Source organism: Erithacus rubecula (assembly GCF_903797595.1).
Source record: "Erithacus rubecula genome assembly, chromosome: 3".
Lineage (NCBI taxonomy): Eukaryota > Metazoa > Chordata > Aves > Passeriformes > Muscicapidae > Erithacus > Erithacus rubecula.
Window position 1 is genome coordinate 117,432,907 of NC_136689.1, and position 18,453 is coordinate 117,451,359.

Below are 18,453 nucleotides of genomic sequence, written 5' to 3' on the forward strand. Positions count from 1 at the left end.
AACTTTAAAAATACATATACATCCCCAAAGACATTAGTATTAGCAAATACTCCGTTAAAATGACAGTCATTTCCATGCTTGATATTTAGAAAGCCACTTGCCAGGAAAATGAAAAATCAAATACGCTTAACCTTTTGCACCCTTGAAGCACCACAGATCCACAGCTGTTATTGAATTAAGACATCCTTTTATAAGGAATATATAGGGATAAGACCTGGCAGAGTAGGCCACTTCTGATGCATTCTCAACCTTTTATACATTTATATGTGTATATGTGTGTTTATGTATATATATATGTACATTAATTTATTTATCAAGACTCAACATAAAACAACAGCTGACAGATATATGCAAAAAGAATAGGTTAATAACTATAATACTAAAATCGCAAACCTGAAACTGAATTACATACACTAAATTTTAGATGCTGTGATTAGACAGAACATACTATAAAAAAGCATGTTCTATGCCTAGCTTTTCTGCATTACACTCCATATTAATGCTCTCCCTTTTAAACATTCGCCTTCACACATCAACCTGCAGTGTATTTGGACCTGCTAGCAGTAAATATTAAGCTGTTAACAGAAAGCAAATCTACTGTCTGTTTATTTTTAAAAAACTTACTTGTAACCACCCACGCCTAAAAAATATAGCCTCATAAACATTCTACATTCTCATGTGAAAATATTCTATCAAAGCTATTACTTGTAAAAAAAAATTCTGTAATTTTTTTAGTAGGCTACTGTACATGTTTAAAAAAAGTGGATAAGGATGCAAAAGAGAAAGATATTTCAACGGTGTACTAAAACTTTAGGCCAAATATCAGAGAAAACACTTTCTACTTTAGGAAAAACTGAAACCAAAGCAACTCCAAACCCAAAAGCAGCAAGGAAGTGCTGGTTGAAAACAAATACCATTGCCTTTCCTTTCCTCCCCATCCCCTCCCCCCCCCAAAATCTACCTCCTGATAACAACAAAGGAAGTCAACAGCTTTATGAAACCAATTTCAGTCTGGATTCCCAAGTAAATTGTATCTGGAGGATCCTTCTCTGTCTTTAACACAACATGAACAACTCTTACATTGAAATTCAGCAGGAAAGTCAACATACAGTTGAAACAGACATTCAGTAGGGCAGACAATCTAGAAATATTTCAATAGAATATTTCAAATAGAAAAATTATCAAAGATCAGAAACTTTAAAACATGGCTTGTGAGGACTAAATTTTGTAGCAAACAAAGCTTCACAACTCTGCTCATGGAATAAGCTGCTGTGTTTGGGCAGGGATGTAAAAACTCTGTATTAAGGTGAATGCAGACACATTATTTACATGTCAGAACATGTCTCAAAGTGCCACTTTATCAATCTGTGCTCATCCAGGTTTGCTTTACATCAGCTTCCAATCAGATACTATTTTGCTTCCAGGTAAATAAATTCCAGGCACATACTGGAAAAAAAAAAACTTTTCCTTCAAATGCATCTATTAATATATATGACTGACTTCCTCTTATCTCTTCAAAACACAGAGCTACAATGTCATATTAAAGCTAAACCAGTCCAATGGGCAGCTGACAGCAGAAGTGGCAGAACCACTCTGCATCTCCCTCCACAGGTTGTTGTATTAGCCCTGGCATTTAATTTCTCACAGCAGTTACCCCTGGACAACTGGTTTTCTTTCCTGGGTGGGATTGTTTTTCCTTCCCTCACTTACCCAGGCAAATGTGGTTCAACCACAAAATTAGATATATGAAACGTCAGTTGAAGCATGAGCAGAAAATAAACATGACAGAAGCATCTTTTAACACTTCCCATTTTACTGTAACATACCATTTCTCTAAACCTGTTTAGAAAATGCTGACAATTTAAAGATCATGCCTTGGCAGTCTTGTTGTATGTCCACATAGAAGAAACAAAATCAACTGAGAAAAGAAGCAAATGACACACACACAAAACTAGAAGGGAAAACACTCTTACAATTCATGGGTTTTTTTGCCCAGTGGGCACCAGGAATATTTCATTTTTTCCTAAAAGAATTTAAGGTGGTGGGGAGCCCAACAAATTTTTAATCAAGACAGTATGAGTTATTTAAATGAACTGACTTATTTTCTCATGCCTCAGAGGTTGGTTTTTAGGTTGCTCTGAATTTGAGAAGGGGTAAGGTTTTCTGACTTTTTTCCAGAAAAAAACACTGCATAGTAATTTCTTAGTACTAAAATACCCATTGAGTGAACTGTAAGCCATGGTTTTGAGCCATAATAGTACAGCAACCTTCAGAATCAGTAAGTCAGATTTCTTTTCATACTAAGTTTCTGTTTTGCTTGTTTAACACAATTGAATTGCACGATTAAGAAATAGAAGTAGTATCTGCAGATTGTTCTCCTTTTACAGATTTCTATTATAAATCAAACGGAGGCTAGTACAAATGGAGACAAAGCATATTTTAAACACAAGATAAAGCCAATAAATGGAACTTTACCTGTTTCTTTTTAAATATAATTGGCAAGTGAAAATCAAAAGTTAACAAAAACTCTCCAAAACTGCCATTTAAGAGAAACCAAAACTAGAAATGGAGAAGCACCAAATACATGACAAGAGCATAAAAACAGAGAGAGAAAAGAAAGTGACTGCTGAATAATCTGCTGAGGATGAAAATATGTGTGCAATATGATTATTATTCTTGGAGTCAGCTTTAAAAACAACCACGTGATGGTCCAAAATTTCTTAGATATACCTTAATCTCATGACATACAGCACTTTTCTTACTGTACCTGAAGCCACCTTGTTTTGGAGTTAATCTACTAGGACAAACAGAGTTTCATTTTGTTACATTACCATATGTCAAGACCCCATGGGTCTCAGCAAGTATTATGAAACTATCAAGTTTTTCTTGTTAGGCCATCCAGGGGCTTTTAAGAATCTTAAGAATTTTAAGGGTGAAGACTTTGGAATTTGCCTTTCCAGTCATGAACTCTCACTGCCTCAAAATACTAGCTTTAGTTTCACTTGAGGGAAAGAACATATCCTGGAGTGGCGAGGCCATGAAAAACAGAGGATGTGTTATGGTGGAACCTTCAGCAAGAGGCAGTGATGGAAATCAACTGCTCTGCATTACACTAGCATAGAGTATTACCTGCTCTGACTTATCCCTTCCCAAAGCATTTGTGCTTCCAATAACTACAGTTTGTACAGAATTTTCCTAGAGAAAGCAAGGAAACCATTGCTAACAAGAGAGGAGAGAAAAGAAAGCATGGCCCATCTCTACCCCCCTCTTCACTCTTTCCTCACCAATGGAGTGGATAAGACAAGCACATACAGCCAACTGCAGCTCTGGGTGGAGGATGACAAATGCTGAGGCAGAAGAAAGAAACCACACAGTATAAAGCAAGACACAGAACACATGGAAAGAAAAGAAAAAAGCACAAAAGCAAAAGCAAAGCAAACCCCAAACCAAAACCAAATGAAAAAAAAAAACAAACAACGTAGCACTAGCACTGCAGACAAGAGCAGTTTAAATATGCTTTTTTTTCTTCTTTATCATGTCCATGGAGAATCTTATTACTATATTACTGAGTATTAGTTTTTAGGAGCCTTTAAAGTCAGTCAACTGTCCCATAATGGAAATTCTGATTAAGATTGGAAATCTATCAAAACACACAGCTGTTTACAAATATATAGGTATCTTTTCAACAACATAAGTTTTTAAAGTGCTAATAACAATAACCAAAAAATGGTTTAGAGCAAAACCTACTTTCATCATGGACTTTCTCCAATCCTAAACTTTAAACTTGTCATGGATTGATACACTTTACAAGAACTTTGAATGAAAGTCAATCCTACAGTTTAAATGTTTTAATTTCCACCATAAATTATTCAAATGTGATATAGAAAGAAAAATCACAGCAGAGTATCTCAGAAATAGGATTTAAATAACTTTTTGAATTGAAAAAAAATAGTTTAATGCTTTGAACATTTATCTTACTTTCCTACAATTTAATTGCCTTCAGCCTGAAAAGAAGTTAAAAATTTCTGGTCCTAGTTAGATACTTACCATGATACCACCATTTTGTTTTCTTTGGATTCTTGTTACATGTTCTTACATAAAATGAGTTATCTGGAGGTCGCCTCTGCAACAGAAGAAAAGACCTACAAATAATCAAACAATCCTCATATTGTAATACATGAGCTATCTAATAAGCTTATGAAAGATTACCATGTGAATGCAGTAAAAATGAGGTAACAGGCAGGACTAGACTTTTTGGTCAAGAAAAAGCTCTTAAAGATCCAGGTAACAAATTCTTACTTTAGATACTCCAAGAAAATAAAATAGTAAAAATTATCAATCAGTTGGATGATAAATAGGGGGAGGAAAAAAAGGGAAAAATCAACAACAAACAAACAAAATAAATTAACTCACAAGAAACAACTGCTGTTCAAAAAACTCCCCAAAATGAAATTCCTTTGCAGTTTTGAATCTAATTCTGATGCATTACATCCAATTTCCATTCTAAGGCTTAGCTTAGAGTAGATGAACAAACAAATTTTCGTATTTGTATCAAATCATTATTACATATTGTTCAGTTTTCTTTCTAAGTGTCAGCATTTACAAACTTCATAGGATGGAATACAATACAAAGCAATTTTGGGGTGGTTTTTTGACTACATATATGACTAGGACTGATTGGGATGCAAAAGAAAAAAAAAATAGCACATTTGGACAAGCTCTGACCACATCTAACTTCCACAGACAGCCATCTGCGAAAGAAATGGTCACAAGTGAAAGGGCAATCTCTTTACAAAAAGGTCTAAGGTATTAGTGCCAAAAAAGCAGCTTAGCACCATTTACCTCCCTGAAATGAAAATTATCAAGTTCACTGAAATAGTACAGATGCAAAGTTAGAAACATCTGCACTAAAGACACTTCACTAATCATTCCACACTGCCTTTAGAGGAAGGATAATTTAACAAAGAATTGTCCTAAAGCATGATTGAACTTCACAGTTAGTACAACTGGAAGGGTTCCATCTGCTCTTTTCCAGTAATGATATATAAGCAGGCTACCATGAAAACAAGTGGCAAAATACTTACTGCAATGTTTATTTTGCATTTCTAGCTTAGTATGTTCTCTGAAGCAGAAATGTAGATACAGTAGTTTTGCCTATTTTAGAATTTGAGAAATTAAAATTTGACTTTTTAAAGTAAAAAATTACTAACTTTTGCTTATTCTACTTCAACATTGCTAAAAAAGCCCATACCTTTTCTTTGCAGCTGGAAAGCATGCTAATAATGCTAAGACAAACAGATTGCACTGAGAGGGCTGGAGACCAGTCTTCCGTTAGAATGGATAAACAGATATGACCATTGCTATAAACATGAGGATGAACAGGGATATTGTCTCCAGTAAACATGACCTAAAAAAAAGAGAACAAAAATAACTAATTTATAGTCCCCATTTTAAATAAAACTGGATTGGTTTGGGGAAAGCAATATAATCTTATTTAAGAAGTAGGTCTGCCATTTTCACTTACATTAAATAACACGCTTCACCACGTTGGGTTAATTCAATTTTGAAAACTATTAGGTAAAATGTAAAATAATCAATGGAAACCTAAATAGCTAGTGAAGATGGAATTAAATGGTTAAATATAGGGGATTTTCTATTAATATTTCTACAGCATAGAAAAATGCAAAGACAATGTGAAGACAGTGCAAAATCTTGCAGCCTCAGTCCTCCATGTCCTAAGGAATACAGCTGTCTAGCCAAAACACTGGATTCTAATGATTTTATAAGCCACAATGTTATACAACAAGAAGCACAACAAATTCACAAATGAGCATTTCTGTAAACCTGGACATAATGGAAATAAAGTTCTGGACAACTCATTTGGGTTTCAGCATGAAAAATAAAATTAAAATTCATCGATCTTATTAACTATAAATAAAGGACTTGTGAAACCCAAGTATGTTACCAAATAGGAAATATTTTTAAAACATTAATTCAAATACAAAATCTTTTATTTGACAGGGAGAATATGGAAGAAAAGCATTTAGAACCTGAACTCCTCTCTATTAAAAGATATAATCAGCCAAAAAAAGGCTGCTGCCCTTAAATCAAGTTTTTGTCAAACACATTATTGGTTCAGGACCAATGGAAAGAGAGTAAAAGTGAAATCTTCATATCGGTATTTATTCCCAAACTCCTTTTCCAACTCCTTTTATGCAATAAAAAGAAATCTCTATCACACAACTATAATACCCAGAAGTTTCTTAAGTGTTTCTTAAGCTATATAGGTATGCATAAAAATATGTAGGCATGTACACAACACACCCACCTCCTCACTGATGACAAGAAGCAACACCATCATAGAGGAAACTGAAATTAGAGAGCTTAATATATCTGCAAAATGGCAGACAGGTTTCTAAGCATAAGAGAAACTGGATGCAGAATGATCTTTGATAGGTCTTTAAACTGATATTTCTTAAGTATTAAAAGGCTTACCTTAATAATCCTGTAACATATTTCACTTGTAACTAATAACCTGTTTTTACATGACAACCTGAACGAGGCAGACTAGGTAAGTAAAAGCATGCACTCTATGACAGACAAAACACATTTAAATGCAGAAAACATCCAAGTGATAAAAGCAGCACAAGTGAAAACTCTCAATTCACAGTAACTAGATTTGCAGGAGAAGTAATTTTGACTAAAAAGTTTGTAGTGCAGAATGACCCTACTGCACAGCAACATTTGAAAAGCTGAAATTCAAGCCGCCATCTATAACAATCCATATCTAGTACTTAAATTTTTAATTGTTTTCTGGGATAAAATTCAGTGTAGATGTATGTATATAATTTGGTACTTAACAATAAATTGCACAGAGCCACACACACAGGTTGAGTAATAAAGACAAACAACCTGGAACCAAATTAAACTGGCTATTCTCTTGTGGATCACCTATAAGTAGTACCTTTCAAACCTCATGATGTACAGAAGTGCAGGTGGCCAGTTTGTTCTGTAAAAGACTAAGTCAGTATTCTAGTGTTTTCATGGCCCCTAAACATATGTTAATTTTTATGGCTTAAGTGCCTCCCACAGCTCCATCCTTCTGTTTTAACACCAATGAGAGAAGGTGCAGAGATCATTTCAAGAACTCTGAGCTGAAACAGACAGGACAAGAGCTAGGGGACTCTAGCTTCTCTCCTGCTTTTTTCAGAAAAGCAGGGGTGACAGCTGACCATTATTCTTATCAGCTATATTTTGAAACGTTTCCCTCAAGTAATGGAGGAATGGATGTACACAGCACATTCTGCAGTCTCTAAGTTCTACTGTCCCTTCAGTTCTCTAAGTTGTCTTGAAAGCAACACAGTATCACATACTTCAGTTATAACACTATTTGCAGGTCTCTCAAGCACATCATGTATCTATGAGAATCCCTATCAGAAGCACAGTATTTCCTCAGCTTTATTAACAAAGTCAGCAAAGATGCAAGTCTTAAAAATCAACCATATCAACACAACAACAAGAACAACCAAATCAATACAAGAAAATATGCTGAAAGTAAGAAGGGATGAAGCAGCAGTTTATTCTTTATTTGGCTCCTGCATCACAGTACAGGGGATCTTCCTACTTTACCCTCTATTTCATGACATGAATATCAACATCAAAGAAGCCTCCAGTTTACACTGCTTTCATGTGTCCAAGAAGACATCAGAGCCCTGTACTTTACCGCAGAATCATTTGTAAAGAAAAGGTATCTGAACAATGTGCTTAACACAAATGAAAGTAAGTGAAGCTGACATTAGGCTGTGTGGATAATGCAATACTCAGCACATGTCATACAGCTGCAAACTGAAGGTAGCACTAAGAGAGAAAGAAGACAGCAGTTACCTGAGGCGAATCAAAAGGATACCGACTACTAAACTTAAATAAAAGCTGAAATTTTTCCCCTTCATAGAGTGTTCCTGGAGCACCTTCCATGTCTACAATCCACCTAAGGAATAGGGAAAAAAGCTCTTAGCATTGTGGACTGACAAATTAATACTTATACTCCTGGAGCACTGGACTAATCAAATCAAGTATCAATCACAGCCAGATTGTCTAAGTTCTCTTCTAACACAGTAACAATCACAAAGGTGAGCAACACATCAAGCCTGTACTTGAAAGATACAAGCTTGGTGTTTAGCATACAGACACTGACACAGGGATGCAAATTATAAATGCAATTATGACTTAACTATACACAGACCCATCAGTTCCCAAGAAATGGCTGCTTAATGTGAGCCAACAAAGCTGAAAAAAAAAACAAAAACAACCTGCTGGAAAACTTAAAAGGTTTGGAAGAAAACAAACTAGTACACATTCTCCTTTGTGTTGTATTACTTTTCTGTTGCTGAAAACATCAATACAGTTTATTTTAATAAAATCTGTAACCAAGGGGAAAAGGCAAAGCTCATCTTGTACTTAACATCTGTGAAAAACTCAGAAATTAAATGGTATCTTGCAGGTAATGGAACCTAAACTGGAAGTGTTAAGAGTGTAAAAATTAAAAGGTCTCAGCAAATTGAAACAAAACAAAAAAAAATTGAATCTGTAACAAAGGTAACACCTCCACATGTCAGTACTCTTTTTCCTCTGCTTCTGCTCCTTCCACCATAATAACATTGAAGTAATTGACAGGTGGAGTTTTTGGGGAAAAGGGTGGTGGTATTGCATATGGGGGTTTTATCATTGTTGGGTTTGCACTGTGGTTTTTTTAATACAGCTAAAACCAGATGCTTTGCATATTGTTCAACACATACAGCAACATTCTGCTATCTAACTTCTATGATTTTAGAGTTCTACTGTTGACCACTTAATATCATCCTTTGCAGCACCACTTTCCCATTTTTGGTTTTTCACTTTTGATTGAGCTTTACAGATCTAAGCAACACGCTAAGGTAAAGAGACTACAAAAGTAGTCAGATATGGTTTACATCAACTCAAGGAAGGCAGCTGAGATTTTGTAGAACAGCAGTGTACTCAGAAAAGTCAACATTTCCAGCTGGCAGCACTGATGAGCCTATTCTCAACCTCTCCATCCTCCTGTAATATATACTCTCCCTCTTATTTAAGCCGTGCACATTTTCTATTTTCCCCTCTATTACTCTTTGGGGGGGGGTGGGGTTCCTGGTTGTATTGTTGTTGTTGTGTTTTTTTCAAGAAAAAGTGAGTATTTAATAAACTGTTAGCTCTCACACCCTTCAAGAGGGACACATCTTCAACAGTTGCACAGTGATGGCTGCACAGTGAAGGCTGATGAAGTACATTTCTTATTTTAACTTTGTGAAGATGCCTATCTGCACTCCAGATCACTTATCTCTTCTTATGACTTCTGCTTTTACATTTATACACACTGTGCACCAATACTCTTTAGATTTATTGGACCTTGTGATCCAGAACATCTACTCTCAAGTTTTTAAAATAATTTACTTTACTATGTAGAAGACAACTTTGGATATTGCTCCTTTTATGGTCAAGGAATCAGCAGAGCCCATATTTCCTTCATGCTTTACAGTTTAGTCTTCTCAAATTTCTAATCCTTGTATATTTAAAATAAAAGATTGCTCAATGTTCTAAATGACCCAGTTACATCATGGGATCCAATTATTTTATTCAACCTCTTTAAAAGCCAAGCAAGTATTGCTACACAAACTTTTAATGCAGCCAATTCAAACTGTAACTTGATTAAAGAACTTGTGACAAGAAGCTTCTAAAATAGCGACAGTTTCAAAATCTAGCATGACAGTAAAGAGGAAGCTTTTATGTGCGAGGTATTGAAAGGTATAAAAGTTGTACAGAGCAGAAATTATAATGAGGTAGCACTCTGGAAACAGAGACATTCTTTTCCATCTGTTCAAATTTTGGTTTAATAGTTTTTTATTGAAATAAGTGAATGCCACTTGCAATATTAGCCTGACTCACTTTTTCAGAAAACTAAAATCTGCAACTTCAATTTTAGTCCTATGCATCTGCATGAAGTATCACAAAGTGCAGCATCATTTAAAGAGCAGTGAGTGTTTAACTCAGCATATGAGTCTCAGAAAAGCCTCATGGAATTGGTTTGACTGCCACAACCCAAAATGCAGATGGGAAAACATCAGAATTCAGCTCTATGTTTAAGCTGCTCCATCAGTAACATAGCCAAGAACATACTGTCTGAGCTCATACTCTCATCAATGTTTACATGTGCTCAATTTTTAACATTTCTCTAAAATGAAACTAAGAAAGTTGTGATAAAAAAAAGTCAACACTGTCTGAATATTGTAAATTTCTGTCAATTAAAAATAGATTAATATGAATAACAACCCCTGTCCACTTCAATGGAGACAGAATATTTTACCATGTTTCTCTTCCTATTTCATGAATCACTGAGAAAGCCAAGGCATGGAAAAAACTGCAAACAAGTATACCCAAACAATTTTGCTTTTTAAGAAGTTTTCTCCACTTGCCTTAGAGAAAGAAGGTAATGAAAATTAACAGCTGTAACACATATTTAATTCAAATATCACAGAACTCTAAAACAGTTACTCCATTATTTCAATAAATTTAGAAGAGTGTGGAGGTTAGTAGCTATGAAAGATAATTAAATTATTTTATTGTAAAAAATGCAGAAGCTTTTACCAACTGACAGTTTGTTAGACAATAAAATGCAGAATAAAAATTAAGTAAATTTCACTACCCTGCTCCTGAAAGTGTCCAACACATTACTGTAATATGCTTATTAATTAATTATGCTTAATTACAATTGCTTAGGCTAAAATCAAAATTCACAATGTTACTTGGAGTAATTGGTAGAAGTGTGAAGAGAGCTTCTCATTACTTAGTCTTTTCAGCATGATAGCAGAAATAAACATCATATATACTTACTGTGTAATTGAATTTTGTACACTCTTTTCATCTAGAGTCATTCCCGGAGGTGGATCATTTTGAAATGCCAATAGTTCTTTTTGTAATCGTTTCTATAAAAGAAATTGTATGGAATATTTGAAATACCAAAAAAAGTTCAATGATAATCATGCACACGTAGCTACATTTCATCAATTTTTGAAAGGTAAAGGAGTTTTACTTGACAATTTAAAAACAAAATGAAACTGAAAGGTGAGAAAGAAGGATGACTCCACTCCTAGAAATTTAACTGAAAAGACAGACAAAATAAGATATAAGCTTTCAACTCATTTTTTGAGTAAAATGCAAAGGCACTTATATTTGCAACAGTGCAAAGGGAAGAACTGTTGTGTGACAAACTACATGGAGGCATAAATTTGTTGTATTACAAAAACATCTGTAAGAGCTCTACCACTAGCCGTGAACATTTCATGTTTACACAACACCACTAGATCTATAATTAAACCTACAAGACTTTAACATCTCAACTTCCTCCTCTAAGTAATCTAAGACACTTCCATTTGGCATCTGTGCAAGCTTTTCCCTTGTTCTAAGTCATCCCAGAGAACAGAACAGAAAAACTAAAATGGGACTGCACAAAACAAACTGAAAACTTTATACTAACTGCCTCTTAGAACCTACAGTTATGGCACTTATTATTATGGCAGTAGCTCAGGCAATTCTTGTCTATTCTGACAGAGATAAATCGGCCACTGCAACCAGCTGTTTCTATAACAACTACCAGAACAGTTTCTTGCAATCTACCGAGCAAGGGAAATGCAAACTCTGTAAAGTGCTGTCATTGGCACTGCTCTCAGAGTCAATTTTCTCCATATAAACAGTTATGCAATATGTTTTGACATTTCCAAACCATCTAGATGACTAAAAGTTCAAGGCTTTCTCACTTCTGTCCTTTTTCCTGCCAACAATTTTAAGGTTACCATCTACAAGTTCACTTCAACCACACTACTAGTCAAAATGATCTTGTACTCCAAAGGAATAAAAATATATGGTTTGGAGATTTAGTACCTCAATATCCAATTTTTTAAAACACAGGTTTATCACGCACTTGTAGCTGTTTTCCAGTGCTTAGTAGAACTTGAAAAAATTCCCAGGAGAAAATAAAGTGTTGATTTGTCAACACAGAAATTACTCAGTATCCCATCAAATATATTTAAAATCAGACTACAATATATTCAAACACACAACTCATAAAGAAAAGGCCCTTATACATTCACAATTTGCACTCTGAAAATACTGAAATAACTTTCTGTCTTTATCAAGCAGCCCTGAAAACTTTCTTGGGCTTCTTTATTGAAAGTTCCTACCTGTCACGGAGATATAATATAAACAAAATGAAAATCCAAAGCCAGCATTTTCATAAGCTGTATACATTGCTCACACATTGAAAAAACAGGTTAGAATTCTAGTGTTTACCTTTTCCTTTCTGCCTAGATTAAGAAAACACTAACAGTGTTTCCAATACCACTATTATGAATTAAAATGCAAGGAGCAAAGTTACAAAACCATTTTATAAATCCTTAATTTGAATGGCAGAGATGTTTTGAAGTCAATTCTCTTTCTGGCACTTCCCCAGGCCACCATCAAATAAACCTCAAAAGCAGTCAACCTGAGAATGCTTTGTCAGGTAGAGAAGGATTTTAGAACTTCAGAAATGAGAACCTTTTATGACAACAGAAATTCAAACTCCTATAGAGGAGATCTGGAAACACTGGCTACAAAATAGCAAAGAACATATGTATTTAAGAAGAGCAAATAATTCAGTAGATCCATTTACTTATGTATATAGACCAACAGTACAACTTTGTCTTTATAAAAAGGAACCTAAAACACACCTTAGAATTTAATTAAAAATAGAAACATTAAGCTATTAGTGTCTGATAGTAATTTGAAGACAGAAAATTTTGTCTGTCCTGTATCCTAAAAATTTCAAATTACCAACACTTAATATTATCTAATTTCAAGTTTGCACCTTTGGCCTTTCTCCAGCAACTATTTTTTTCAGTCTAACACAGACTCAGTCATGCTTTTATCCATCTCACTAGTGCAAAAATATCCTGTTTCACAGGTTTTTGACTCTCACATACTATGTTTACGGTCCTTTCTAAATAAAAAAGCCAGTAGCAAAAAGAAAAATATAATTAAAATGTATTCTTGAACTTGTACCACTGAAGTACTCTGATCCTAAAACATTTGCTGACACTGGCTGGAGGGCCTGTCCATTCAGCATTAATACTACGTACAGACAATACTGCAATTCAAAACAAAATCCAGAACATATCCCAGAGAAATAGCAAGAAATACTATTTGTACTTGGGATCAAATGTGTCATATTAAACAAGTCATGTTTTTAAAGAAATTATTGTTTCCCAGTTAGCCAGTTCAAGTAAGTATCAACATAAGCCAGAAAAGGAAAGTCAAAGAAGGTATAACCTCTCCTGCCCATAAAAAATCCTGGACAATTGGAAAAAACCGATGAGCAGAAGGCTACGGTACTCAAAAACTGGGTTGGGGCTTTTTTTTTGCCTCAGTCTTCAATGACAACCTCTCTTCTCACACCACTCAAGTGGATGGACAGCAGGAGGGAACTAAGTCTGTCCCCCTTTAAGTAAAGGTCAGGTTCATGACCACTTGGGGAACCTGAATATAAACAAATCTCTGGGACCCAATGAGCAGAATTCCAGACTCCTCAGCAGGATTGGATTAGTCGCCAAGCCACTTTCCATATTTGAAGAGCCACGGCAGTCAGGTAAAGTCCCAGCTGACTGGGAGAAGGGTAAAAAGGACGACACTTAAGACTTGTCAGCCTCACCTCTGTGCTTAGAAAGTTCATGGGACACATCCTCCAAGAAGCTGGACTATGACACATGCAGGACAGAGAAGTGATTCAGGACAGCCAAGTCCTGTCTGACTAACCTAGTGACCTTCTACAATGGAGTGACCTCATCAGTTGGACAAGGGAAGGGATACAGATGTCATGCACCTGGACTTCTGGCAAGTCTTTGGCATGGTCCCCTACAGCATCCCTCTCTCTACATTGCAGAGAGATTGATTCAATGGGTGGACTGTTCAGTGGATAAGGAATTGGTTGGATAGTCTTATCCAGGAGGATTGGAATGAAATAATCTTTACAGTCCCTTCAAATCCAAACCATTCTATAATGAGTTCCATCTGACCTCTATTAACAGCTCTCAGTGGAAATATCAATAAAAGCAAAAAAAATCTATTCCATTCCCATACAAAGCTGAAAAGAGGAGGTTCAGTAGAAAATTAATGTGTATCTACTAAATTACAGAAACTCAGTAACTCAGAAAAGCAAGACTAACACTGTCAGTGTTAAAATTAAAACAATTTACAGCAAAAAAAATTATCACATTGAAATAAGGGAATCCACAAAAAACTTTAACTATGATTATCTATTAAGCATAGTCCAGTGCAATTCTGGTTAATGGTAAATTCCTAGACACAGCTCCTCACTGGATAGGGAAGGAAGGGATTTAGAGGTAAAGAAACATACATCACTTTTGGATTTTTTCTTGACTCAGAGGAATATCCCAAACAAATCCAAGTTTCATCAAAAGGCATAATTTCCTTCTGCCTTAGGCCTAGCGAGGCTATTGTACCTCCACCTAAATAACCTGTATTCCATTATCTCCATTATACTACACCTTGATGGATTTTATGTATCTTAGCACTTCTCCCAAATAAAGAGGCACTCACCCTAGAATTATTAAGAAGAGCAACAACTGCTATTAGAAATTACATAGAACTTCTTCATCTTTCTTATCTCTACCTATACTGACTATCTGGATAATTTGCTTTGATATCAAAGATCAAAAGAAATAACTTGTAATACATTCCTGGATTTCTCCAGACCTCAGTGACAGGAATTCTGGAAGTGTTAAACAGCTCAAGTGGAAAAAATGCTTTTAAAGACTTGGTAAGTATTAATTTCACCACTAGTGATAAAAGTAAGGCAATTTTTATAGGAAGATAATTACTTCCATTGGACCAACAGACACACCTTTAAGATGCAATTTAAGCCCATTATTGTTGGGAGCTTTTTTTCCCCAGCTGCAATAATAAAATATACTCCACATTTCAAAACACTACTATTCAATTAACCACACCATACAAGTTAATAATTCCTAATCTGATGAACATATCTAGGTATCTTTAACAGGCTTTCACCATACATTTTCAATATTCTGGGGTTTTTTTAATCAAACATCAAGTCAATTACTTCTACAGAAATAATACAGAATAATACAGAATAACAAAGAGCTGCCTATAGACTTTTTCCAGAACATGAGAGTACTCTATAGCAACTGAAACAAAACTGTAGAGGGCACAAAGGGCATACTAACCAGAACCGATTCAGTGAAAAAAAAAATGTTTTAAGAGAGAGACTAAGTAATATTTAGAAAATAATCTTTAACTCAACTTTTCTGGTCAACACACCACACTCCAGTATTTCACTTCCCATGGTATAAAAATGTTTTTTTCACATCCTACTAAAATACCTCATGTTCCAATATGTATCTATTGCCCCTTGTCTTCCCATTGAGGCTCTGCTTTTGCTCCGATATCCTCCGCTTTTGTTGTAGGCATCGGCAAGATCTCCCATTTGCCTTCTCTTCACATAGCTGAAGAAACCCAGTCTCCTTGGAGGTTATGCAGCTCAGCCCAGCCATCCTGCCTGTCATCTGCTGGACTCACCCCAGTACCCCAATGCCTGTCCTGTACTGCAGCTCCCTGAACACAACACTCCAGATTTGGTCTCAAGTACCAGAGAGAAGAATCACTTTCCTCGAGCTGCTGGCTCCATGCTTGCACAGACAGCCTGACGTGCAGCTAGGGACATCCAGAAAACTTCTTTCCACAGATATAAAGAAGGACTTTTTTCTTCCTCTCTTTCTTACAATAATTCATCTCTTGTTGTGTCTCATTAATACAGAAACTGAATTATCAGAAGACTGATTTAATTTATTAAAAAACCTCTTAAAGACTAGATTCATACAGTTTAATTAGGAAGTTCCTCATGACCACAGTAATTCAGACAACATCTGAAGTTTTTGAATTTAAACTTGAAATTTATTTCTCTTCAGTGTTAAATAAAGGCTACAAAGGACAATAAAATAATTTTCTTACAGCAACACAGTCTAAACACACACTCTCAGCTTCAGGACTCAAGCATACTTTAAAAAATGTGACTCGGGTATATCAAGTCTATACACAATAGTTTCAAAAGACACATTGCAACTGCAAGTTCCTCAAATTAAGCATTTGAAAAGGAAAGTTTCAACAGTGGGAAAGCCCTTCCTATATTTGACAGTCATGAGTGTAGAATTAATGTTTTTGTTTTGACAAACATTCTAGAAAATTAGCAGCAATATACATAGGAGGATAAAATATAACAGATTAACTTTTCAGACAATTTTAGCTCTCATTCATAGAATCTTAGGACTTAAAGATACCTCTCCATCTTCCTATCATAAGGAAGTTGTGTTAAAAGTCCTTACCATTTTTTCACATCACTTTATCTCTTAATTTTACAACTGGAAGAATTTTCTTCACAGTAAGAGATCCAGTGGGTTGAATGAATTACGGCCAAATTACTTCTCTTAGGCTTCATGGACACAAAAATGTTCTTTTATTTATTTCAACTCACATCTCACCCTTCCCCAATCTCTATTCAAGTAAACACTTTCAAGCCAATGCAGACTGCCCTTAAAACACTCTTTGGCAGGTTCGCTCTATTCAAAAGAACCAAACACCCCCTCTCAATCAGACAACCAGTCGAAACAACCAACTACAACTTTGATAACTTGTGGTCTTTATGGTTTCAGAAAAAAAATAAGAGTCCACATGATTGATACCACATTTTTCTTGTGAGCTTATTTAAATGTCACACCAACACATGTGGAAAATTTCTGCTCAGTCAAAATACAGCTACTGCTCCTCTTTCACAACAGCTACAGCCCAATACAAGGAAAAAATCATGTTAATTCAATATGATCTTTTTTTCTTAAATCAATTTGGCTAATTGTTAATTGTTTTCCATAGGCATCAGAGACTATTTGGCCCAGTGATTTCCAGAAGTCAAACTTTCACATGATCGTAGAAAAACAAAAACAATATTTATCATCTGGAAACTCATGCAAAAGAATTGTCAAAAATCTCAGATTCAGTTGATCAAACACTTTTAATAAGCAAACCAGCTAACACAGCTAAATTTTAGTGACTGACATAATATCCAGTGTACCGAATCTGCCCTTTTTGCTTGGCATGCTTTGTCATCAATTCAAGTATTTGTCACCTATTCTTTGCTTTGCTTTCCTCTTCTGTTTTCAGGCTCATCCATTTCCTCATCTTTCTAATGAGTTATAAGAACATCTTTTAATGCTTTTCAAATACACCAAATTAAAACAATGAATTGTGAGTCGGTTTCATTCATTATATGCTTGTCCTTTCAACAGGAATTACTTAGTTTCACCTTTCTGTTCTATACAAAGCCTCCTCAATCTTCATGCCACTGAATAGGCCCTCATGTTGCCATATTGACTTTTACTATTTTTCCTAATTTTTTCTGTATTGAGACAGCTTGATACCATACATTAGTATTTTTTTCTTGGAATCTGTAGCTCTTCAACACTCCAGCTATATTAAGAAGTGCATAACTAAAATCAATACTACAAATGCTTTTGGCTTTTTCTTACCATGAATCAGGAATACCATTTTTTAATCACACACTCAAGTTGCTTTCAGCCTCTTAACCAGCTCCTTCAAGTCAAAATACAAGACAGTGCAGCTGTTCATGCCTAAAATAACCCCCAAACAGATTATTTTCCACACGTTGATATACTCTTGGGAACTATGCTTGTTTTACTGTCCTTCTCACATCACAAGACACTCTATTCAATGTTTCTGCTAATCCATCATAAGATTTCATTTAGAAGCATCTTTCCTGCTTGTCCACTTTCTATTGAAGGGGACTGGAAAAAAACAGGCTGCAGACTAATAGGGGAATACACAAAGGATGCACAGGCAATCTAACTTTGATATTTTCCTTATTTTTGAGAGAGAATCTTAGGCTTAAACATTCTTGTAATACAACTTTAAAGTAAACCAGAACTAAAATGTATCAAATTGATAAAAATATTCACAATCTAGAGGGAAATAGAACAGCTGAGTAAGAATATCAGAAACCCAAGACTGGTTAACAGCACAATCTTTGACTAAAGGAATAATCACCTGCAAAAGGGAGAGGAGTTATGTAAAAAGTAGTTTATAGAAATATTTTCATAATACTTGAAGTATTCTGAAGTGGAAGTCTTTGAAACCAAGATTATTTATTCACCTATCTCTACAGGAGAGGATGAATCAGGGATGAAATCAAAGAACACAGCTTAACACTGATCCAAGCACCACTTCCAAAAAAAGTTTAATCAAGTACTTGAGACATAGCAATGGTTTGTATCCCCTTGCTAATTCTGTCAAACAGGATTTGTG

The 18,453-nt window shown here is 35.2% G+C and overlaps 1 protein-coding gene across 4 annotated transcripts in view; it reads right to left on the reverse strand.

Annotated features, from left to right (window-relative positions):
• UBE2W (ubiquitin conjugating enzyme E2 W) overlaps positions 1 to 18,453 on the reverse strand; it is a 65,081-nt gene that overhangs the window by 35,992 nt on the left and 10,636 nt on the right. For all 4 annotated transcript variants that reach the window (XM_079299536.1, XM_079299538.1, XM_079299537.1 and 1 more), the window contains exons 2-5: positions 10,903 to 10,994; positions 7,885 to 7,987; positions 5,252 to 5,407; positions 4,048 to 4,123 (exon numbers count right to left, since the gene is read on the reverse strand). In XM_079299536.1, coding sequence (XP_079155662.1) covers positions 4,048 to 4,123; positions 5,252 to 5,407; positions 7,885 to 7,987; positions 10,903 to 10,994 — 427 coding nt within the window. The remainder of the gene's footprint in view (positions 1 to 4,047; positions 4,124 to 5,251; positions 5,408 to 7,884; positions 7,988 to 10,902; positions 10,995 to 18,453) is intronic.